The 25,729-nt window shown below is 46.6% G+C and overlaps 1 protein-coding gene across 2 annotated transcripts in view; it reads left to right on the plus strand.

Annotated features, from left to right (window-relative positions):
* LOC126298717 (rootletin-like) overlaps positions 1 to 23,141 on the plus strand; it is a 58,911-nt gene extending 35,770 nt beyond the window's left edge. For both annotated transcript variants that reach the window (XM_049990142.1, XM_049990143.1), the window contains exon 2: positions 20,478 to 23,141. In XM_049990142.1, coding sequence (XP_049846099.1) covers positions 20,581 to 22,350 — 1,770 coding nt within the window. In that variant the 5' untranslated portion in view covers positions 20,478 to 20,580 and the 3' untranslated portion in view covers positions 22,351 to 23,141. The remainder of the gene's footprint in view (positions 1 to 20,477) is intronic.
* The last annotated feature ends 2,588 nt before the right edge of the window (positions 23,142 to 25,729 follow it).

Here is a 25,729-nt window from a genome sequence, read left to right on the forward strand (position 1 = left end):
TCATGTTACGCTTGTTTCTGTTGACGTCTCCTCATTCAGGACAACATACTGCTCTGTCTGTTAGAAAACATTGTCCAACCGCATATGTCATCGGATAGACAGCAAGCGCACACTTATGGAGCAAGTTAAAGTGCGGAACTGAGTCGAACGCCTTTCGAAAGTCGAGGAATATGGCATCAACCTGAAAGTCGGTATCCAGAGCCTGTTGTATGTCATGCACAAAGAGGGCCATCTGTCTCGCATGACCGCGGTTTTCTAAAACAGTGCTGGTTTCTGCAGATGAACTTCAGACATAATGACCTTTCTAGACTGAACACCAAATATGTTCCATGATTGTACAACAAATCGAAGTCAGTGAAATTGGCCAGTAATTATGTGCATCTGATTTTCTAATCTTTTTCAAAGATTGCTGTGACCAAGGCCTTCTTCCAGTCCGGTGGAACGTACCACTGTTAAAGTGACCTCTAATAGATGTCTGATAAGAATGGTGCTACATTTGTAGCATGTTGTTGTTGTGGTCTTCAGTCCTGAGACTGGTTTGATGCAGCTCTCCTAGCTAATCTATCCTGTGCAAGCTCCTTCATCTCCCAGTACCTACTGCAACCTACATCCTTCTGAATCTGTTTAGTGTACTCATCTCTCGGTCTCCCTCTACGATTTTTACCCTCCACGCTGCCCTCCAATGCTAAATTTGTGATCCCTTGATGCCTCAAAACATGTCCTACCAACCGATCCCTTCTTCTAGTCAAGTTGTGTCACAAACTTCTCTTCTCCCCAATCCTATTCAATACCTCCTCATTAGTTACGTGATCTATCCACCTTATCTTCAGTATTCTTCTGTATCACCACATTTCGAAACCTTCTATTCTCTTCTTGTCCAAACTAGTTATCGTCCATGTTTCACTTCCATACATGGCTACACTCCAAACAAATATTTTCAGAAATGGCTTCCTCACACTTAAATCTATATTCGATGTTAACAAATTTCTCTTCTTCAGAAACGCTTTCCTTGCCACTGCCAGTCTACATTTTATATCCTCTCTACTTCGACCATCAGTTATTTTACTTCCTAAATAGCAAAACACCTTTACTACTTTAAGTGTCTCATTTCCTAATCTAATTCCCTCAACATCACCCGATTTAATTGGACTACATTCCATTATCCTCGTTCTGCTTTTGTTGATGTTCATCTTATATCCTCCTTTCAAGACACTGTCCATTCCGTTCAACTGCTCTTCCAGGTCCTTTGCTGTCTCTCACAGAATTACAATGCCATTGGCGAACCTCAAAGTTTTTACTTCTTCTCCATGAATTTTAATACCTGCTCCGAATTTTTATTTTGTTTCCTTTACTGCTTGCTCAACATACGTGCCCCTCGACTCTTATAACTGCCATCTGGTTTCTGTACAAATTGTAAATAGCCTTTCGCTCCCTGTATTTTACCTCTGCCACCTTCAGAATTTGAAAGAGAGTATTCCAGTCAACATTGTCAAAAGCTTTCTCTAAGTCTACATATGCTAGAAACGTAGGTTTGCCTTTTCTTAATCTTTCTTCTAAGGTAAGTCATAGGGTCAGTATTGCCTCACGTGTTGCAATATTTCTACGGAATCCAAACTGATCCTCCCCGAGGTCCGCATCTACCAGTTTTTCCATTCGTCTGTAAAGAATTCACGTTAGTATTTTGCAGCTGTGACTTATTAAACTGATAGTTCGGTAATTTTCACATCTGTCAGCACCTGCTTTCTTTGGGATTGGAATTATATTCTTCTCGAAGTCTGAGGGTATTTCGCTTGTCTCGTACATCTTGCTCACCAGCTGGTAGAGTTTTGTCAGGACTGGCTCTCCAAAGGCCGTCAGTAGTTCTAATGGAATGTTGTCTACTCCGGGGGCCTTGTTTCGACTCAGGTCTTTCAGTGCTCTGTCAAACTCTTCACGCAGTATCGTATCACCCATTTCGTCTTCATCTACATCCTCTTCCATTTCCATAATATTGTCATCCAGTACATCGCCCTTGTATAAACCTTCTACATATTCCTTCCACCTTTCTGCCTTCCCTTCTTTGCTTAGAACTGGGTCGCCATTTGAGCTCTTGATATTCATACACGTGGTTCTCTTCTCTCCAAAGGTCTCTTTAATTTTCCTGTAGGCAGTATCTATCTTACCCCTAGTGAGATAAGCTTCTACATCCTTACATTTGTCCTCTAGCCATCCCTGTTTAGCCATTTTGCACTTCCTGTCGATCTCATTTTTGAGACGTTTGTATTCCTTTTTGCCTGATTCATTTACTGCATTTTTATATTTTCTCCTTTCATCAATTAAATTCAATATTTCTTCTGTTACCCAAGGATTTCTAGCAGCCCTCGTCTTTTTACCTACTTTTCCTCTGCTGCCTTCACTACTTCATCCCTCAGAGCTACCCATTCTTCTTCTACTGTATTTCTTTCCCCTATTCCTGTCAATTGTTCCCTTATGCTCTCCCTGAAACTCTGTACAACCTCTAGTTTCAGTTTATCCAGGTCCCATCTCCTTAATTTCCCACATTTTTGCAGTTTCTTCAGTTTTAATCTACAGGTCATAACCAATAGATTGTGGTCAGAGTCCACATATGCCCCTGCAAATGTCTTAAAACTTAAAACCTGGTTCCTAAATCTCTGTCTTACCATTATATAATCTATCTGATACCTTTTAGTATCTCCAGGGTTCTTCCACGTATACAACCTTCTTTCATGATTCTTAAACCAAGTGTTACCTATGACTAAGTTGTGCTCTGTACAAAATTCTACTAGGCGGCTTCCTCTTTCATTTCTTAGCCCCAATCCATATTCACCTACTATGTTTCCTTCTCTCCCTTTTCCTACACTCGAATTCCAGTCACCCATTACTATTAAATTTTCGTCTCCCTTCACTATCTGAATAATTTCTTTTATTTCATCGTACATTTCTTCAATTTCTTCGTCATCTGCAGAGCTAGTTGGCATATAAACTTGTACTACTGTAGTAGGTGTGGGCTTCGTATCTATCTTGGCCACAATAATACGTTCACTATGCTGTTTGTAGTAGCTTACCCGCATTCCTATTTTCTTACTCATTATTAAACCTACTCCTGCATTACCCCTATTTGATTTTGTGTTTATAATCCTGTAGTCACCTGACGAGAAGTGTTGTTCCTCCTGCCACCGAACTTCACTAATTCCCACTATATCTAACTTTAACCTATCCATTTCCCTTTTTAAATTTTCTAACCTACCTGCCCGATTAAGGGATCTGACATTCCACGCTCCGATCCGTAGAACGCCAGTTTTCTTTCTCCTGATAACGACATCCTCCTGAGTAGTCCCCGCCCGGAGATCCGAATGGGGGACTATTTTACCTCCGGAATATTTTACCCAAGAGGATGCCATCATTTAATCATACAGTAAAGCTGCATGTCCTCGGGAAAAATTACGGCTGTAGTTTCCCCTTGCTTTCAGCCGTTCGCAGTACCAGCACAGCAACGCCGTTTTGATTAATGTTGCAAGGCCAGATCAGTCAATCATCCAGACTGTTGCCCCTGCAACTACTGAAAAGGCTGCTGCCCCTCTTCAGGAACTACACGTTTGTCTGGCCTCTCAACAGATATCCCTCCGTTGTGGTTGCACCTACGGTACGGCCATCTGTATCGCTGAGGCACGCAAGCCTCCCCACCAACGGCAAGGTCCATGGTTCATGGGGGGGATTTGTAGCATAGTAAACATAAAATCTCACAGGGATACCGTGAGGGCCAGATGCCTTCCTGGTGTCTAAAGATCCTAAGTGTTTCATAATTCCAGATACACTAAACACTGTCAGCCATCTTAGCGTTTGTTCGATAATTGAAAGGGGAAATTGTGATGCTGTCCTCTACCGTAAACGAGTTTTTGAAAGCTAGGTTTAGAATTTTGACCTTCTGTTCTAATCTAAAAAACCGCATGTGCCCCCTCGAAGTACTGTGCTACCTATGTAGCTGCTTCCTGTGTATAGTGCACCCCTGATCGATCGAGGGGCGTCCTACAACCTTCCACCCCCGAGCATAGGTCGAGGAATCTACCACCATTTTCGTCACAGTCCATGTAGCCTCTGGTTTAGATACTCCAAACCAGATGACCCTTGTCCACCTTGGGTATAATGCTGCAAATCGTCAGCTTGGCTTCCACTCACGGAGAGATGGAAGCTGCCTTTGGCAATTAAGCCAGAACCCAAGGATTTCCTCGGAACACCGACGACTGGCATCGTTGGTGCCGACATGTGCAACAATCTGCAGCTGGCGGAACCCCACATGCTCGATAGCCGCCGAAAGAGCCTCTTCCACATCCCAGACAAGCCGCCGCCCCCCCCCCCCCCCCCCAAGAGCTCAGAGTAAACGTTGGAATTCTCCCCCCTCCCCCCTCCCTCAGCCGCTATGTTCCTGAGAGGCTCCATAACCTACCTAACATTTGAGCTCCCAATAATCAACAAATCCCTATCCCCATGTGCCTGTTCAGACATTGCTAAAGGAGCGGCCACTGTCCTGGCAGAAGGTGTATTCTGATCCAGCTAAGGCCCCCCCCCCCCCAAGCATCAGATAGCACACTGAGTCTATTAGCAAAGTGCATGGGATTTGGTAGGAGCCTGCATCCCCCATGCAGCCTTAACCTTGAGGTGAGGTTTGAGACCTCGACACAGTCCACCACGCACACTGAGGTTGGCTGAGTGACAGAGCTGTGACCCCCCCCCCCCCCCCCCTGCACATCTAGTAAACCAGAGGCTGCCCCCAGGCACTCCATCCCCAATGCACCTTAAGGTAGCACTTTAAAGCCTGCTGACTGTGGCCAACAAAGCTTCCAGTTGCGTTTGGACTGTGGAAAACTACTCCTGCATCTGCATACAACAGCCACAATCCTTATCCATTTAGTTAATGTGATTTACTGTAAGAAACTTCAGGAAACCTACTGGCACACAAAGGTGTCAGAAAACACTCAACAATAAAAATCCCCCCTGCGGGTTTGGGGGTTAGAATAGGCCCGCGGTATTCCTGCCTCTCGTAAGAGGCGACTAAAAGGAGTCTCAAACTTTTCGGCCTTATATGATGGCCCCCTGTCGGGTTTGTCCTCCATCTCTCAATTTTCCGAAGAGCGACCCGATTGGGAAAGGGCGCCTTACTTGGTGCATTGTGTCCATCTTGCGATCAGACCTTTCGCCAGCTTATACACCGTTGAACTGCAGTCCTGACCGCTCTCCATCTCTTGGGCATGACTGTTTCTGCGTGCAGATTACACCTTGCACTGTGCAGTGCCTCTTTCTGCATCGACGGCGACCATGGACCACATGTTACCTAACATCCAGCACGGTAGCCAGTCCGTTGTGGTGGGGCCGCCATGTACCCTGTTGGTTGTAGCCCCCTGACAACACAGGGATCGCTCTACTGATGCCTGCGCCGTTAACTCCCCACGTATGCCAAGGAGTAGATGCCTATCCTTCTGGGGTATCGGGACTCCAGGCAATGGCCATCCTGCCAGGTGGCTCTTGCCGTGGCTAGGTGGCGCCCGTGGGGAGGGCCCTTGGTCGGAGTAGGTGGCATCAGGGCGGATGACCCGCAATGAAGCGTGGTACATCGTCTCTCGCTGGTGGCCAGCCGCCAGCAGTCTCTAAGCGTTCTCAGGCTCAGTTTAACACTCAGAAGTACGATCCGAAAACGTTCCCCTCCCTGGCCACACCGTGGGAGGAACGTAAGTCTCAGGATGGTAGTAGCAGTTACTCACCCCGCTTCTTAGTATGTATGAGGGCTGATGGGGAGACTTTTCTCTCCACAAAGCCTCAGTTCTTCGTCGAGCATTTAGAGAACAAATTTGGGGAGGTGGAGGGCTTGTCAAAAATGCGCTCTGGGTCAGTCCTGATACAAACGGCATCCTCTGCCCAGTCACGACGGTTACTCGCTTGTGGCAAGTTGGGGATGTTGCCGTTACAATCACACCCCATGAGAGTTTACATATGGTCCAGGGAGTTATTTACCTTAGGGATCTTCTTTTGCAGTCTGATGAGGAGCTGCGCGCCAATTTAGAGCGCCAGGGTGTACATTTCGTCCGGCGCGTTCATCGGGGTCCGAAGGAAAATCAGATGGCTACTGGTGCCTTCATCTTGGCCTTCGAAGGGGATACATTACCGGAAAAGGTCAAGGTGATGGTCTACCGATGTGACGTTAAGCCCTATATCGCTCCCCCGATGCGGTGCTTTAAGTGCTGGAAGTTCGGCCATGTGTCTTCTCGCTGCACTTCCAGCCTCATATGTCGAGATTGCGGACGCCCATCACATCCCAATACTCCATGTGCCCCGCCTCCCATCTGTATCAACTTCAGGGAGCACCATTGACCTTGCTCGCCAGACGGCCGAATTTTCCAGAAAGAGCGTAAAATCATGGAATACAAGACCCTGGACCGATTAACCTATACTGAGGCCAAAAGGAAATACGACCGACTCCATCCTGTGAGAATGACATCTTCCTATGCTGCTGCTGCTACAACACCTGTGCTAGCCCCGTCTGGTTCTCCAATTGTGGCCGGATCGACTAGTAGTAAAACTCCTCCTGCCCCCTCGCCAGTGGGGGGCTCTACCCACCGGGTTGCTCCTGCGCCACCTACCTCAGGAACAACACCATCCCACCCATCGGGGACGTCCGTCCCCACTTCTAAGCCGGAGAAGTGTCCAACTTCTTCGGCTTCTTACGCTCGCAAGGGGTCCCTTGGGTCCCTCCCTTCCCATGTTTCCAACAGCGAGAAGGCTGACGACAGACAGTGGCGTAAGTGCCCGCAATCAGCTAGTCATAGGGCTTCACGATCCTCCTCCGTCCCGGAGACTGAATCAGTGAAGTCCTCCCAGTCAGTGCGACCCAAGGAATGGCGTGAGAAACCCAAGAATAGCTCTCAGCCCAAGGAACTCGCGGTGGCAGCCATCCCACTGCAACCTTCCGGCTCTGCGTCTGAGGATGCGGTGGACATTCTGGCGTCCGCTGAGGACCTCGATCTCGCCGGTCCATCAGACGCCATGGAAAGCACTATCACAGGTGCTAAATCGGAGGCAGCAGGTGACCCAGCGGCGTAATCTCCCTTCCCAATCCCATCACGCCTTTCTCAGCCATGGACAACACCATCCTCCAGTGGAACTGCAGCGGTTTCTTCCACCATCTAGCTGAGCTCCGCCAACTTATCAGCCTTCACCCTTTCTTGTGCATTGCTCTGTAGGAAACATGGTTTCCGGCAATGCGAACCCCCGCCCTCCGTGGCTATCGGGGTTATAAGAACCGGGCAGCTTATGAAAGGGTGTCTGGTGGCGTCTGCATATATGTCCTGAACTCTTTTCACAGCGAGTCTGTACCTCTCCAAACACCTTTAGAGGCTGTCGCTGTTTGGGTGTGGACGCCACAGGCTGTTACCGTCTGCAGTCTTTACCTTCCACCGGATGGTGATATTGCGCAGCATGTCCTGGCTACTCTGATAGCCCAGTTGCCGCCACCTTCCTTGTTACTGGGCGACTTCAACGCCCATAACCATCTGTGGGGTGGGTCGGTTGCAACAGGTCGATGCGCCATCGTTGAGCATTTATTGGCGCAGCTCGATCTCTCGATATTAAATGATGGTGCCTTCACACACTTCAGTGTGGCGCATGGCACATACTCCGCCATTGACCTTTCGATCTGTAGCCCTAGCCTCTTACTGTCTGTCCAATGGAGAGTGCATGACGACCTTTGTGGTAGTGACCACTGTCCGATCTTTCTGTCACTGCCACAGCGTCAGTCTTCTGGGCGCCCTAGCAGATGGGCTCTGAATAAAGCTGACTGGGACTTGTTCTCCTCCACTGCCGCTATTGAGCCTCTCTACCGATGACATTGATGCAGTGGTTCAATCGGTCACCACCGGCATCGTTACTGCTGCCGAATCTGCCATTCCCCGTTCTTCTGGGTCCCCTCGGCGGCGGACTGTGCCTTGGTGGTCGCCTGAGATCGCTGAAGTGATTAAAGCTCGACGGCGGGCACTCCAGCGTTACAAGCGACATCCCTCAATCGAACACCTTATCGCCTTTAAACGGCTGCGTGCGCGAGCCCGCCGCATTATCCGCCAACGCAAGCAGGAGTGCTGGGAGCGGTATGTGTCCACCATTGGCCTCCATGTCACTCCATCGCAGGTCTGGGCCAAGATTCGTCGCGTCTACGGCTATCGGACCCCTGTCAGCGTCCCTGCGCTCTCACTGAATGGAGCAGTTTGTACTGACTTCGATGTCATTGCAAACCGCTTGGTAGAGCATTTTGCTATGATTTCCGATTCTGCGAATTACCCCCTGGCCTTCCGCTCCATTAAAGAGCGGATGGAACGTCAGAGCCTTTCATTTTGCACCCACCATCCAGAATCGTACAATGTTCCATTCAGTGAGTGGGAATTCCTCAGTGCCCTCGCCGCTTGTCCTGATACCGCTTCTGGCCCAGATAGCATCCACTCTGATGCTGAAACACCTTTCAGTGGACTGCCAGCGACGCCTCCTCGACCTGTACAACCACATTTGGGTCGAGGGTGAGTTTCCGTCGCAATGGAGGGAAAGTCTTGTTGTTCCCATTCTGAAACTGGGGAAGAACCCTTTGGAGGTGGACAGATACCGTCCCATTAGCTTCACCAACGTTCTTTGCAAGTTGCTTGAACGGATGGTGGGCCGGCGCTTGAATTGGGTCCTGGAGTCTCGGGGCCTTCTGGCTCCATCTCAGGGTGGGTTCCGTAAAGGCCGCTCCGCCGCAGACTATCTGGTGAGCCTGGAGTCGGCCATCCGTACTGCCTTTGCCCGCCGTCAGCATCTGATCGCGGTCTTTTTCGACATGCGGAAGGCGTATGATACGACATGGCGTCATCACATCCTTTCTACGCTTCATGGATGGGGCCTTCGGGGCCCTCTGCCGATCTATATCCGCAATTTTCTGTCGTATCGTACCTTCCGCGTGCACGTCGCGGCCTCATATAGTTCCTCCCAAGGCCAGGAGAACGGTGTGCCACAGGGTTCTAAGTGTCTGTCGGTTTTTAATAGCGATTAACGGGCTCGCTGCGGCCGTGGTAAATTCTCAGCTTCCCTTTATGCTGACGACTTCTGCCTTTACTACAGCTCTATTGGCATTGCAGCTGCTGAACGTCAGCTACAGGGCGCAATCCGCAAGGCGCAGTCTTGGGCTGTAGCGCATGGTTTTCAGTTTTCGGCAGCCAAGACCTGCCTTACGCATTTCTGCCGGCGACGCACTGTTCACCCGGAGCCGCGGCTTTATCTTGATCGCGAGCATCTTACGGTGGTGGATTTACATAGGTTTTTGGGGCTGGTTTTTGATGCCCAGTTGACTTGGCTGCCTCATATTCGGCAGCTTAAACAGGCGTGTTGGTGGAATCTAAATGCTCTGTGATGACTGAGCCACACCAGGTGGGGCGCCGACCCATCTACTCTCCTCCGGCTTTACCAGGCGTTAGTCCAGTCCCGTCTGGACTATGGGAGTCTGGCTTATGGCTCAGCGTCCCCATCTGCGTTGCGGCTGCTGGACCCAATCCTCCACAGCGGGATACGCCTTGCCACTGGTGCCTTCCGGACCAGCCCTGTGGACAGCATACTTGTGGAGGCAGGTGTCCCTCCACTGCGGTTACGACGCCAACAATTACTGGCTGCTTATTCTGCCCATGTTTTTAGCATGCCCGGGCATCCAAATTATCGTGTCCTGTTCCCGCAGTCAGTCGTCCGTCTGCCAGAACGTCGGCTTTGGTCGGGTTGTCCGATCGCCGTACGCGTCAAACAGCTTCTGTGCGGGCTTTGGTGTTTCCCTGTACCACCTCCTTTCTGGGCCCCTCTGTGTACACCCCCATGGTGTGTGCCTCGCCCTTGCCTTAGGCTGGACTTGGCACAGGGCCTGAAGGACTCAGTCCCTCCGGTGGCCTTCCGACGCCGCTTTTATTCCATCCTGGCCACGTATCAGGGCTCTGGCGTTGTCTATACCGACGGTTCGATGGTTGCTGGTCGTGTCGGTTATGCATTAACTCTAGGGGACCAGTCTGAACAACGTTCGTTGCCGGCTGGATGCAGTGTTTACGCTGCTGAGCTGGTCGCCATCTTTCGTGCCCTAGAGTATATCCGCTCCTGCTCAGGTGAGTCCTTCGTTATCTGTAGCGATTCCCTGAGCGGTTTACGATCTGTCGACCAGTGTTTCCCTCGTTCTCGCCTGGTGATGGCTATCCAGGAGTCCCTGCATACTCTTGCCCGTTGTGGCAGAGCTGTGGTCTTCGTTGGACCCCGAGCCATGTTGGGATACCCGGGAATGAAACTGTTGACCGCCTGGCGAAAAAGGCCACTAGTGCACCATCTCTGGAGATTGGCCTCCCGGCGACTGATTTGCGGGCACTATTACGCCGCAAAGTTTTCGATTTATGGGACACTGATTGACGCAACCTGCCCGTGCCAAACTAACTCCGCCGTATCAAGGAGACGACTACTGTGTGGCAGTCATCCATGCGAGCCAACCGCAGGGAATCAGTCGTCCTTTGTCGGCTCCGCATTGGCCACACCCGACTCACGCACAGTTATTGACTGTGTCGTGAGTATCCCCCTCTTTGTCGTTGTGGGGCGTCCTTGACGGTGGTCCATATTCTGTTGGAGTGCGCCCTTTTAACTGTTCTCAGGCAGACTTTTGCGCTGCCTGATACGCTCTCTGCGCTTTTATCTGACGACTCTTCCATAGCGGACATAGTGCTGCGTTTTATTTGGGCAGGGGGATTTTATCGCTTAATGTAAGTGTGAGTTTTTGTGTTGATTCTGGCCTCTGGCCTACGATTTGTCTCATTTTTCATGTTTCTCGGTGGTTGGCTTTTCCCTTTTTGTTTGTTTGGTCGGCCAACCACCGTCACACTGTGTGATTTTAGTTCTTGTGTGGTCTTTGTCTACGTTTCTCTTGTTCTGTGCCGTCTGTCTTATCGTCTGTTGATCGTTTCTATTCTCTGTGGGTGTTCTTAGTATTTGGAAAAAGGGACCGATGACCGTAGCAGTCTGGTCCCTTTAACCCCCACAAACAAACCAACCAACCAACAATAAAAATGTACGGTAGAAGCTAGATCTGGTGCTTCTTTTCCTGCTAGGGGCCATTTAGTGAATAATAAAGAAAAATAGTGACCTACAGTAACCTGTTAGGGGCTGTCAAGTGAATATAGCTACAGTAAGCTAAACCTGTAGATTATCCCTCGTATTTACAATGTAAACAAACGTTCATTTACACGCGAAAATGACAAAACTATAAAAACTGCTACCTTCAATGTATCAGGTCTAGATGATACTAATAAACGTAAATACTGAGTATTGTACACTGACAGATGCAGGTACAAAACAAAACCTTTAGCTAACAAGAGCTCAGAATGTAAAGCACAAATACCAACTCTACTTTCTAGGAACCGATGGGCTTACAGTACATGATCACTAAGGCCAACAACTTGCTAAGGAATTTAAAGAGACGGCGAGGTGAGTCTCTCTGCCAACTAAACTGTATGTAATAACGGCTCAGAAGCTGTACTAAAACACTGATTTACTCAGATAGTGTAGTGTAACACTAATTTACCACGTATTTTAAGTTTGCTTAACTGTTAACGCTCACAGGTTGCGCTAGTCAAACGTATACAGGTGAGGTTAGAATTCACTGTCAGTATCACTTTCCTAATAAACGTATAAAAACTGCTACCTTCAATGATAGTCTAATTGACACTAATAAACGAAAATACTGATTACTGTACGCTGACTTAATTGATAATCCCGCGTATTATCATCAGTTAAGAAAGCAAACAAACGTTTGAATAAATGCGAAACTGTCCAAACAGAAATTTCGCTTTTCCTCCTCAGACGCTAATAAAAACTGAAACCTTCAATTTATCAAGTCTGACGCTAATGCACGCAAATACTATAGAATTTACAGCAAAAACAAATTACTAGCTAAATTACTTACCTCGTAACACAGCAAGCGAAAAGCGCTTGTAGCCGGCGTCAGAGCTGCCAACTTTGTGAATGCTCAAACGAAGGTTTGTATAGGTGTGCGGGAGCTAGATTCATCGCAATGTCTTTCTGACCTCCGGTGGACAGCAAAGTGATTCACTAGAAACTGCAGTGTGCAAAACTCTCTCACTGAATACATGATCACTGTGATATTTCACACAGAGACGGCTTCCCCCAGGTGGCTCGCCACACTTTGGCGGTTTCATGCTTGGCTGCCACGGGGCCCCAGCCTTTGCAGCACTTCCTCCATTCTCTGCTGTGTGTGTATCAGCTTACTAATATTTTTCTCCTCCCTTGGGAACATGTGTGGGGTGGTATTGGGAATGTTCTGCAGTCTGTCGCTGACCTGCAAACAGTCTCAACTTTCTTTTTGGCTCCCTTTTCCTTTGTTTCCCTTCTCTACTCGTTCCTCCGCTTTGGTGTTTGATGATCCTCTTGTTTCCTCTTCTTCCTCCCTGTGTGCTCAAAAAGGCCGGCCCATGCGTCTGACGAGTGAAAGGTGACTGGGTAACGCATAATTCCCAGCCCCAAGTCGACAGGTAGGATTTGCATGTACTCCTTGGTTAAAGCCAGGCCCAGGGAAGGGTGATTGCATGAGCTGTAACCTTCCCAAATTGCCAATTGGTACCTCCATCAGGTGTTGGGAGTTGTGACCTGAGGTGTGAACAATCATCTAAGTTGGGTGTGCCCCCTTGTGAAGAGGGCCTCCAGTTTGAAGGAACATGTCATCAGAGATGCAGGCAGTCATGGGGATTTACTCACAATGAGTCAGTCATCTCCATCGACAAAACGTAAATGTAATGAGGTTACTGATTCGAAGACCCTTCCTACTGCACTGCGGTTCCCTGTGATATCATGTACTGAAGATAGTCAGTCTTTCACCACGGTTAACCCATATATTATTCATAAACATGTTTATGCCATTGCTGGCCCTGTGAAATCCGGCTCTCGTTTACAGAATGGCACTTTGCTTTTGGAGACGGCTTCTGATTCTCAAGTACTACTACTACTACTACTACTACTACTACTACTACTACTACTACTGTGTCGAAACACACAGAACTTTGAATTCTTCCTGTCGTGCAATTTACACCAGGCAGTTTGATGGTTTAACTAAGGCTGAAATACAATCTTACCCCTCTAATCAGGATGTCATTGCCGTCCATCATGTAATGAAAAAGGTCGATTCTTCCTTTGTGCCCACCTGCACTCCTTTCCTCGTCTCTGATAGGGTGGTGCTGGTGTCCAAGATTAAATCAGGCTATGAATTCATGACAGTCCAGCAGTACATTATGAATCTGATGCGCTGCTATCAGTGACATCGGTTCAATCACACTACGTCGTCTTGTCGCAGCCCAGCCAGATCCATAACCTGTGGCAGGGATGCACACGAGGGCAAATGTCCACCACTTCCTCGTCACTGTATCAACTGCAATCGCGGCCATGCTCCAGCCTCCCGGGATTGTCCCGGTATCTAGATGAGTGGGCTGTTAAAGAGATTCGGGTAAAGGAAAAACTGTCTTACCCAGTAGCTCGCAAGTTACTGACTAGCTGCAAGCCTTGTGTTCTCCTGTTCAGCAGCTGTAGTACAGTTCTTGTTGCCCTTGCTCCGTGAAGGACATGGCCACGCAAACATGCGACCTCAAATTCGACTCTGATTTTATGAAGTCGCCCAGTGTCAAGGTAGCATAACTGTCCCTCTGTACAGCTGTGCAACAATGTCAACCTCTCGCCTAAAGGGTCGAAGTTACCCACCATATAACTGACAGACAGGAAAGGACAGGACTAGTCCTGAGAAGACTTCCTCTGACCCTCCAGCCAAACACCCAAGTCTTCCTCTAACCAGAAGAGCTCGAAGAAGTCTGCTAAATACAAATGGTCTTCTTCACCAACTCAACTTGATGGTGTCGTCACGTGGTCACTTAGAGCTACCAGCCTCTGTCTCGCCGGTGTGCACCACCAATCATTTTTCAGTGTTGGACTCCACAGACTGACAGCACAAACACGCCGATGCTTCTGTGGACCACATGGAGCAGGATCCTTCTGCTTCTGTGCCCTGTAGTAGCAACTATCCACCTGCTGTCCTTCAGCTGCCATTGAGGTGGCATCCCTACATCTCTTCCTCTTCATGATTGTCCTCCAATGGAGTGTTCGCAGACTTCGGTCTCGCAAAGAGGATTTATGGTTGCTTCTAGAATCACACCTCTCGTAGTACTCTGGCTTCAGGAATAGAAATTGCTAGCTAAGGACTGCTTTGAGCTTTCACATTATTTAGTGATTCGTTTAGACCTTCCCCTTGAGCTCGGCATCCCATCTCCTGGAGGTGTCACACTGGTCATATGGGGTCACCTTCATGGTCAACCTATCGGCTTTACTACCTGTCTTCAAGATTTCGCAATTCACCTTCACCTTTTCCTTCTCCAGCTGCCTTTCTCCCTCTGTACCATTTATTTACGTCTGTCATTTGGTGTCACCACCCGTTTTTGTTACTTGGTGACTTTCATGTGAATCATACCTTTTGGTGTTCTCCCAGGACCTGAAAGAGAGGTGCCCTTTTGGCTGACCACCTTAACCAACTCAACCTCTTCGGTCTTAACACCAGAGCACCCACTTCCTTTGACTCTTCGCACACCTATTCCCATTTGGACCTATCCTTTTGCATTGCCCAGCTTGCCCATCGTCCTGAGTGAGTGGTTCGTTTGTTCTGATGCCTACTCGAGCGACCATTTCCCATGTGCTCTGCTGACTCCTACCAAATCTACATGCATGCCCAAATGGCAGCTTACTGAAGCTGTCTGCCAGCTTTACTCCTCCCTGGCTACCTTCAAGAACAAAATTTCCTCAGTTGTGATGACCAGGTGGACTATCTAAGAAATGTTATCCTTGCTGCTGCAGAAAGTTAGATTCCGTGCTCTTCCTCTTCCTCTTAACCACGCAGTGTACCAGTCCCTTAGTAGACTGAGACATGCAGTGACGCAATTCGCGCAGAGAGACGTGCTCTTCCCGTTTTTAACCGTTCGTCATCCTAAGCTGGAAATGTGCATTCATTATAAACAGATAAGTGCAAAGCGGTGTCGCATTCTTCTGGATAGCAACAGGGCTAGTGGGATTTCATTCACTAGTTCCTTTAACAGTTCCACATCTTCCTCTGTTGTGTGGGCCGACTTTTGATGGCTCTCTGGAACAAAGATCCATTCCTCCATTTCCGGTCTGTTATTAGGTGCCGATGTTATTGTCTATTCTGTTGCTATCTCCAACACCTTGGGCCGCCAGGCGATAACCCTCCCTCCCTCCCTCAACCGTGAGTGCTACAATGCTACTTTCAATATGAGAGAGCTAGATCACGCTCTGTTCATTACGGTCCTCCATCCCAGGGCCAGACACTATCCGCATTCAGATGTTGCAGCACCCCTCTTGCTGGCAACCACTTCCTGCTTAACACATACAAGTGCATCTGGGCTGAGGGCACATTTCCAGGATGCTAGCGTGAAGCCACCTTCATACCTATACCTAAATCTGGTAAGGACAAAAACGTTCCTTGTAGCTACCGCCCCATCTCTTACCAGCTGCGTATGCAAGGTGATGGAACGTGTGATTCATGCCCAGCTGCTGTGGTGGCTTGAGTCTCGCCAATTACTCACGAATGCACAGTGTGGATTTCTAGCACGGAGTTCTGCTGTTCACCATCTTGTTACTTTCTCATCCATGTCATGAATGGTTTTCTGCGGAGGAAATCCCAGACTGGACGTGTTTTTTCGCTTTGGAGAAGGCATAAGACACCCGCTTGAGAACTGGTATGCTCTGTAATCTTTGCACGTGGGGTTTCTGTGGGCACCTGCCCTGTTTTCTTTGCGTATTTTTTACAAGACAGAGTTTTCAAGGTGTGTGTGGGTTCTGCCTTGTTGCCACCTTTATTCAGGAAAATGCTGTGCCTCAGGGTTCTGTCCAGAGCTTCATCCTCTTTATCGCCATTAACCCTATAATCGCCTGTTTTCCGCCGGGCGTATCTGGCTCCCCTTTTGTCCATGATTTTGCCATCTATTGCACGGACCTGTCTCACTGAGCCGCGTCTTCAGCGCTGTCTTGACCATTTTTCACTCTTGGAGAATTGTCAATGGCTTTCGCTTTTCCACTGACAAAACCGTCTGTATGCATGTTTGGCGGTGCAAATGGTTTCTCCCACTAACTCTACATCTTTGGCCTCTTTCCCTTCCATTTGTTGACACTACGAAATTCCTGGGGTCATGCTCGATAGGTAACACTCTTGTTCCTCCCATGTGTCTTACCTGCCGCTCACTGTAGTCAGTTCCTCAATGTCCTACATATCCTCAATGGTATTTCTTTGGGTCCTGATGGAACCACCTTCCTTTGTTTCTGCTGGTCCCTTGTACTTTCGAAACTCTCCTATGGGTGCTTTGTTTATACATCTGCACACCCATCCCTTTTTACGCCATCTCAACACTATCCATCATCATGGCATCTGTTTGGCCATGGGCGCCTTTCACACCAGCCCAGTTCAGAGACAGCTGTAGGACAGTGGTAGTTTAGCTGCTTCAGCACACTGTGACTTTCTCCTCAGCAGGTATGCATGCCGTTTGCCTGCCGTGCGTGGCCACCCCTCCTGTGTATCCTTCTTTGATTCTTTGAAATGTCAGTATGGGGTTCGTCCTTCTATTACCTCCTGGAGTCGGTTTTCGCCACTTGCTACAGCAGTTTTTCATGCTACCTGCAACTTTTCCCGTGGGTGTGAACCCTTGACCACCTTGGCTTCGTGAAGCGGCCCATGTTAACCTCATCCTTCATTTGCTTCCTAAGGACACTACTCCAGCCTCAGTCTATCGCTTTCAGTTTCATGACTTTCTCATGGAACTCGGCGATAGTACCTGACCGACCGTGGGGTCGGGTATGCCTTCATTAGCACCTCTTTTGATGTCAGCTTCCGGCACACTCCACAGTATTTACTGCCGAGCTTTCTGCTCTGTATCAGGCCATGGAGTAAATCTGGTGACACAGCCTTCCCAAATGTGTCCTGCTCAGACTCACTCAGTGCCCTCCAAAGTATCTGTTCACTGTACACTTCTCATTTCTTAGTGCAGTGGGTCCATGAAACTGTCACTTGATCACGCTTGGTGGGGCCAATGTCATGTTTCTGAGAGTCCCTGGACATGTCGATCTGCTAGGAAACGAGGCTACTGACGCTGCTGCCCAGGCTGTAGTCCTCATACCTCAGCCTGCAGGTACCTATATTCCCTCCGATCTCTGCATTGCCGCCTGTCAGGAGGTGGTGTCCCTTTGGCATCGCCAGTGGTTTCACCTTCATGGGAATAATCTTCAGCTTATTAAACCTCTTCCGGCGCCTTGGACGACCTCGTCTCGGCCCTCCCGCCGGGAGATTTTAACTCTGCTGTGTATTGGGCACTGTTTTTTTAGCCATCTTCATTTGCTCCTTCACCACGTTGTACACATTTCTCCCAAATTTTAACTGTCCACCACTGCTGGAATGCATTTTTTTTACTAATTTACGTTCCAGCTTGAGTTTGCCATCTGATTTATCAGCTGTTTTGGCGAATGATGCATGGGGTGTCGACCGCGTTTTCCTTTTTATCCGCCGAAGCAATATGGCGAAGGCCATTTAATTTTTAGTTTTGGAGCTCAATTTTTGTATGTTGTTTTTACCCCTTCCTCCTCGTGCCTTTTTTAGCTGTCTCATATTGTGTCCATCGAGACTGACTTACAGTCGTTCCCCTTGGCTCTGTGTTCATGTCTCTAGTTCAGAGTCGGGTGCATATGACCCCAGTTGTTTTTTGCACCCAAAAAAAAAAAACATGGAGAAGGCGTGCGATACCACCTGGCGACATCACATCCTGTCTACTTTGCATGAGTGAGATTTCAGGCCTGCTTGCCCTTTCGCCCAGAATTTCCTATCCCTCTGACTGTTGTGGGGCCCTGGATAGGTTCGCCGGCCGTTGTGACAAAGCGGTTCTAGGTGCTACAGTCTGGAACCACGCGACTGCTATGGTCGCAGTTTCGAATCCTGCCTCAAGCATGGATGTGTGTGATGTCCTTAGGTTAGTTAGGTTTAAGTAATTTTAAGTCTAGGAGACAGATGACGTTAGATGTGAAGTCCCATAGTACTCGGAGCCATTTGAACCATTTTTGGATCGGTTCGTTCCCTGCGACCAACACCTACAGGAAACTGGGGTCCTTCAGGGATCGGTTCTGAGCGTAGATGCCTTCGCTGTTGCAGTCAATGGTATCTTGACTCTAGTGGGACACGCAGTCTCACCATCGCAGTATGAGGACAATCTTTGCCCATATTACCACAATACATGTCCACGCCTGTAGCGCAGGGGTGGCGTTACCGCTTACCACGCAAGGGGCTCGGGTTCTTTTCCCAGCAGGGGCTGGGTGTTGTGTGTTCATTTTCATTATCATTAACACGCAAGTCGCCGATATGGTGTCAACTAAAATGACTTGCAATATGGGGGCCGAACCCCGAAGGGTATATCCCGGCCAATAAATACCATAAGATTATTTCGTTTCACCACAATACATCATCACACACTGAAGAGCGCCAACATCAGGAAGTACAAAACTTGGTCCTGTCTGAGTCATCAATGTAAATTTTTTTTCTCACCAAAATTTGGGTAATGCAATTCTGTCGATTGAGGACTGTGCGTCCACACTCAGTAATTTACTTAACGTCCTTAAAACCTTCTAATTTTTGGGAGTTTTGTTTGGCAATAAGTTAACAGGGTTACTGTATGTACGCCAGCACAAGGCAAAAAGTGAGGAAGCTTAATATTAAATTTCTCGGCAGCACCTTGTGGGCCCAATGTGCACAGTTCGTTTGCGAGTCCTACAGAGCTTCTATTTTATCTCACATGTGCTGTGGATGTGTTGGTTACGGTTAGGCGGCACCATCAGTACTGAGCTTAGATAGTGTCTCTGTGATGTGCAGCTGGCAACTAGAACTTTCCATTACGAGTTATGAAGACAGCCTCCTAGTGGAAGCTGTCACTTCACCACTCAGGGTCTGACGCCAGAAACACTGAGTGATATGCAGTCACAATCTGGCAGATACCTACCCATGCGTATTACTGGACTCTTTCACAACCAGAAGGTCATACTGTTAACGTATCGTCCAAAAATGGGCAAAACAGCTGGGATGCAATTAAAGGTTCTATGCAAAGACCTTCAACTGCCCCTCCTGTCTAAGGACAGGCTCCCCTCATGGTGAGTACTCGCGCCTATGATTGAGGTGGACCTCTCCTGTGGACCCATGGAAAAGGCGAAGCACACCTATTCCATTCTGTTACCCATGACTACCCAAATTAGACATTCATCTAGACAAATGGAACGAAAATTAGACGGTCGGCTTTGCTTTTGCACACGCAAGGCCCTGAAAATTCTTCTATGCCGAATGATTGCAAAGTATGCACAGTAGAGTTGGTGGCCATATCACAGGCTCTGCAGTATTTCCTGGTTTACAGCGACTCCGCGAAACACTTCAAACGCATCTCAGTACTCAGCCAAAAACCTTCTGTTCCCTAAATTACAAAAACCCATTAGTTGACCTCTACAGCTCTGGAATGACAGTAAGTCCTGAGGACAACAAGACATGCGGGTATTCAGGGAAATGAACTTGGTTACAAACTGACTACAGACGCAACCACGGGAGACAAACTTGAACTCAGAGTACTTGGCATTGGCCTACGATTGCAACTGCTTCATCAGATTTTGAAAACCTTGGATATGGAATGACAGCTACCACTAATCTCCACAAGCTGAGTGCAATAAAGATGACGGGGCCTGGAATACTTCTCTGCAGTCCTCGAGAAAAGACGTAATTGTACTGTGCCGACTGTTTGTCGCAGCACCAGACTTAGCCACGAGTTCCTTTGTGCGTCAAGAAGCCTGCCATTAATGCAGTTGTGGCAGTCTTCTCACGATGACTCATATTCTCACAGAATGTGCCCTGCTGGCTAATTCGAAAAAAGCCATCAACTTGTCCATCTAGGTACCCCAGATACTTGCGGGCGATGGTATAGGTGCTGACAGACGTTAACTGAGGAAAAGAGAATTTTATTTAAAAAATTTTGTGTCTAATGGTTTCAGCTAAATGACTCTTTAGCCCATTGTCATTTTCTCACACAATTTTAGTAATATTGTCTGGGACAAATCTTCTTGGAGTATTCTTAGATTTACGCGAATTCCCTGTGCAACGAGGGACTGACAACCCAGATGTAGAGTTCCTTTAAACACGTAATCGCTGTCAACAAATCTTATTTCATCCCTAATTGATATTTTGCTATGAACTTCAAATATTGTGCCAAAACAAATGTGAACAGATCTTAGAAATTTAGTGTGCCTTATTTAAGGAATAATTTAGTTATTCAGCAAGAAACAAACATAACAGGCTGTGATTTCTTTTGTTGTAGGCTGTCCTGACACATCGGTCCAGGCTATACACTAAAAGAAGCGGGCCTAGGATTCAGAAGTAATTAAGCACCTTAAACAACTAGACTCGGCGTCTTGGAAGAAATGGGCCAAAACTATGGGAAGCAACGGAACCTCACTCCAGACAAAAAGCACAAGCCTATCGGTCAGCAAATCGAATTGCCTCTGACTAGACAGATTTCTTGTCATGGTCAGCGCCAGGAAGCAAACTCAAAAGCTTCACTGACAGAACCGTTGAGTGTGTCACAGCATTCACATCTGGCGGAAATGGCTCAAGAAGACCAAGAGTGGATGGAAAGCATGGCTGCAGTTCAACGACAGTTCCGAGAGAAACTGGCATACATGGAGAAATATTTGTCGCAACGATTCGGCGAACTGAAGAGTCAGCTCAATCGGACAGTTAATATTGTAGAAAGCACAGTGGAACAGAGAAGATCTTCAGTTAAAGATCAGGTTGAAGTAAGACTTTCTCTAGTGGATGAGGTGGGAGAGAGACTGGCGACAGTACAGAAGCAACTTGGAGAAAAGATAGTGAACATGCAGTCAACTTTAGGTGAGAGATTAGTTGCAGTTCTAGAGAAGCAACGCCAAAGGCTAGTCGGCGTACAAGAAAATCTGAAACGGCAGCATACAGCTGTGAGTTTCTCAGTCGAACCAAAGCTTATAGAAGTGCATGAGCAAGTGCAAGCGATGGTTCTGACGATGGAGAAATATTTAGATGACAGAGATGAAGTGGAGAAAAATCAGCTCATGATGTTGCTCCACGAAGTAAGTGATCGAATAAACCAGAATTTGGTGGACGAGGAAAGACAGTTACAAGGAAGTTACATAGAACAGAGAGATGTGCTGAAGAAAATGTTTGACAATGTGCAGCAGAGATTCGACCAGAGATTGACTTACTTGCGAAGCATGAGCCTCCCTAGTCTAGATGAGGTGCAACGTGCTGTGGATATGAGGCTCAACAGTGTAGAAGAGCACTCTGACCTCAGGTTAGATGAAGTCCACACTTGTCTTGAACAGTGGTTTGAAGAGGTAAAGGATCTCATCGAAAGGAGGTACGAGTATTTAAGAGAATTTCTGACCAAAAGGTTGGATGAAGTGAAAGAGGAACAAGAGCAAAGAATAGAAGAAGAATCCATCTTCACACAACGGAGGCTCGATCAATTGAGAGAGCAAGTGGTGCAGCGGCTAAATGAAGTAAAAGACAAGCTTGAACTGAGAATGGATGAAGTCGAAGGTAAGGTTCTGGATCTAGTTAATCAAATGCAAAATCAACTAGACAGCAGTCTGGACGATATGAAAGAACTAACTGGATACAAATTCGATCAGGTACAACAGCTGACATGGCAGATGCTTGATCATCAGCAGATTCTTTTGTGGCAAGGCTTCAATGGTGCCGCAGAAAAACTTGATCAGGGAATCGAAGAGGTCGAAAAGAAAGTAGAGCAGAAGCTCAGCTGCATAGAGGAGCAGTTAGATCTGAGGTTAAGTGAAACTGATCAAGCTATGAGAGAGAGACTTAAAGAGGTCTTGGATCAGCTGGAGCGGAAACTGGAGGAAGTTAGCTATGATGTAACAGAAATGTTGGTGGAGCTGTTGAACGAAACTACGTCAAGAATTAAGGAAATTACAGGCCACCTGGAGACGAGGGATCTAGAGACGCGGAGCCACACTGCCCACAGATTTGGCGATGTGAACGATCAGTTGAAGTGGAGGATAGATGAGGCGCGCGATCACATACGGTATAGATTACAGATGATGGAGTCACAGATTCATGAGAGGATAGGTGACGTGGTAGAAAAAGTAGAGAACTCTATAGATGATACAGAAAAATGGCTTCAACTACTCGAATAATTGCCCTGTAGTTCAGTAGTAAACATTTTATCAGAACATACACGCAGGCGCTACATCAATTAAATGTTAAAGGCAAAACATCGCTGCGGGCACGGCGATGCAAATCTACTTGCTGAGCATGAAACTACTTATTAAATAGGCTTTATGGAATAATTTTACTGCTTTTCTCCAAAATATTGCTACTGTTCTCAATTTCCATTTGTATATGACACATATTTTAGCCTTGCCAGTGATAAGTCTTCGAAAGCTTATATCGATACAGCCTACTTTGGATGTTAAACGGAATTTCTTAGTAGTGTGAGTAGCGTATTAAAATAAATGAAGTACTGAAGCAACCAGTTATAACACAATAGCAATAATAGAAATAATTTTAGTCCATCTCAAGCTCAGAGCAGCAAACTGTGGCTGTGATGATACTAAAAGTAAATGGTTGCGAAAGCAATTGTATTCACATTAGGCAGTGCTAACTGCCGTTTTAAAAGAACTCTATAATAAAAAGGTTTTATAGGTGTGTGCAAAATAGACAACGAAGCTTTAATGTATATTACATGGTATTCGTATAGAATGTTACTAGGTTAAAAAGTCACCTTGATGAGATCAGGAATTGCATGCATGTTGGGAATAAATTCCACTTGTTTCATAAAACTTTGCTGTTTTTTCGCTTTTAACATCAATGTTTGTCTTGGAACAAATATAAAACTTGTACGCTAGTCATAAAATGCCACTTTGAATTGTTCATGTAATACTGTAATAAACACAACAATAAACCATTTAAGATGGAACTTTCGAAACATGACACTTTTCCTCATCTTCTGTCCTTGTCGTGCTAAAGTATGTATGCATTTCACAACTGGCTAAATTCTAGGAAAATGGTCGAAAAATTTACGCAGATAAAATTTTGTTCAATTCAAACTCTGTCTAGTCATTATCATAATATGAAAAAACTAACAAATATTGAGATAGCGGTAGCAGTTTTGGACACTATACTCCAGGAATATTCTGTAATAATCTTCTAAATTTGGGGCCGAAAAATTACCGGCTTGTACCTGGTGTCACACTCCATGTATAACATCTCAAGTGGAAAACAAAGTGTTATATCAGCAGCCTTAAGAGAGAACGATCTGAAAAAACAATGTTGAAAATCAGGCTTCAGTCATGTGACATTTAGCACGTGTAGTAAATTCTCTTAAAGCAGTTCAGACTGCCGAAACAACCGTCCATGGCTTCTGTATCGTCATTATTTTCTAGTAAATGTTTGCTATGTGTTGTAAGTTGTTCCTGTAAGTGAACTTTCTTTAAAAACATTAATTTGCTTATCTATGTTCTATCATAGGTTTCTCAATTAACACAGAGCTTCAGGAATCTCCTATAATTTGTGCTGTTGTTCCAGTCTTTAGTCCAAAGACTGGTTTGATGCTCTCCATGACACTCCATCCTGAATAACTGCTGCAACCTACATTCTCCTGAATCTGCTGAGAGCGTATTCATCTCTTGGTTTCCCTCTACAATTTTTAACCCCCCTCTCCCAACGCTCCCCACCAGTACTTAATTAGTGATCGCTTGACGCCTCAATGTCCTACCAACCAACCAATCTTCTTATAGTCAGGTTGTACCACAAATTTCCCTTTTCATAAATTCCATTCAGCACCTCATTAGTTACATGATCAAATATCTGATCTTCAGTATTCTTCCGTAGCACCGCATTTCAAAAGCTTCTATTCTCTTCTTGTCAAAACTATTTATCTCCAAGTTTCACTTCCACACATTGCTACAATCCACACAAATACTCTAAGAAAGGACTTTGACACTTAAATCTATACTCGATGTTAACAAATTTCCAATTTTCAGAAACTCTTTCCTTGCCACTGCCAGTCTTCATTTTATATCCTCCCTACTTCGACCATCATCAGTTATTTTGCTCCCCAAATAGCAAAACTCCTTAAGTGTCTCATTTCCTAATGTAATTCGCTCAGCATCACTTGATTAATTAAACTCCATTATCCTCATTTCGCTTTTGTTGATGTTCATCTTATATCATCCTTTAAAGGCAGTGTCCTTTCCATTCAACTGATTCTCCAAGTCCATTGCTTGGTCTGACAGAATTACAATATCATCGGCAAACCTTACCGTTCTTATTTGTTCTTAGAGGACTTACAATCTTTCTCCAAATTTTTCTTTTGTTTCCTTTACTGCTTGCTCAATATACAGGTTGAATAGCATTGGAGGTAGGCTACAACCCTGTCTCACACCCTTCTCAACCACTGCTTGCCTTTCCTGCTCCTGCGCGTGTTATAATTAACATATACATTAATTACGTATTATACATAATCAACAATATACAAGGTGATTCAGAAATGCATGTAAATATTTTAAGGGTGTATTTGTGAGGTAAATATAAGACAAAAATGTTCTATAAATGTTTTTCCATAAACGTTTAATTCCAGAGTTATCGTTAAAATACGAAAGTCATGTCCGTATCAAAACGACGCCAGTGCAAGCAGCAGGATGCCATATTCTGGTACGTAATGCACATACGTATCTCCCAACAGTTGATTCGAAACTGCATGAATAGTGTTTGTGTTTGCAATTGCTGTTTACTCCTACTGTACAGAAGATGGCGCTGATGTTGTTGGTAACGGAAACGTACTTCCTGTCGTTCATTCATCGTCGGAAGGCTACAGGTTTCGTGCACATGATGTACTCAAACAGTGAGTATGCTGATATGCACCTTGTGTATGGTGCAGCAGTTGGAAACGCACTTGCAGCAAGACGAAGGTAAAGTGAGCTGTTTCCAAGACGACGGTTACCAAGTCATCAGACGTTTGTATCTGTGGACAGACGTATGCGGGAGTATGGCATTCGTCCTGGGCCACATTCAGGTCGACCACTTGAGCATGCAGTGAACGTCGAGGAACATGTTTTGGACCTGGTAGACCAAGATCCAGCCATCAGTACAAGACAAATTAGTGCAGCTGTACGACTTCCACAATCTACTGTATGGCGGCTGCTTCGGAGACAACAGTTGCATCCATTTCACCTGCACAAAGTGCACGAATTGACACCTGCAGACTATCCTCGCCGTCAGGAATTCTGCCAGTGGTTACAAGAGCGTCATTTGAATGATCCAATGTTCATTCGGCGGATATTATTCACAGATGAGGCCACGTTTACTCGTGCGGGTGTAATCAATTCGCATAATATGCACCAGTGGGCTGTCGAGAATCCTGGCGCGAGAGTTGTGCGTGGATATCAACATCAATTCTCCATAAACATTTGGTGTGGTATTGTGGGGAATGACTTACTCGGACCTCATGTTCTACCTCCAAGGCTGACTGGGCACGCTTACCGCGAATTTTTGGAGGGGGAATTGCCTGGATTG

This window comes from Schistocerca gregaria, chromosome X (genome assembly GCF_023897955.1).
Source record: "Schistocerca gregaria isolate iqSchGreg1 chromosome X, iqSchGreg1.2, whole genome shotgun sequence".
Classification (NCBI taxonomy): Eukaryota; Metazoa; Arthropoda; class Insecta; order Orthoptera; family Acrididae; genus Schistocerca; species Schistocerca gregaria.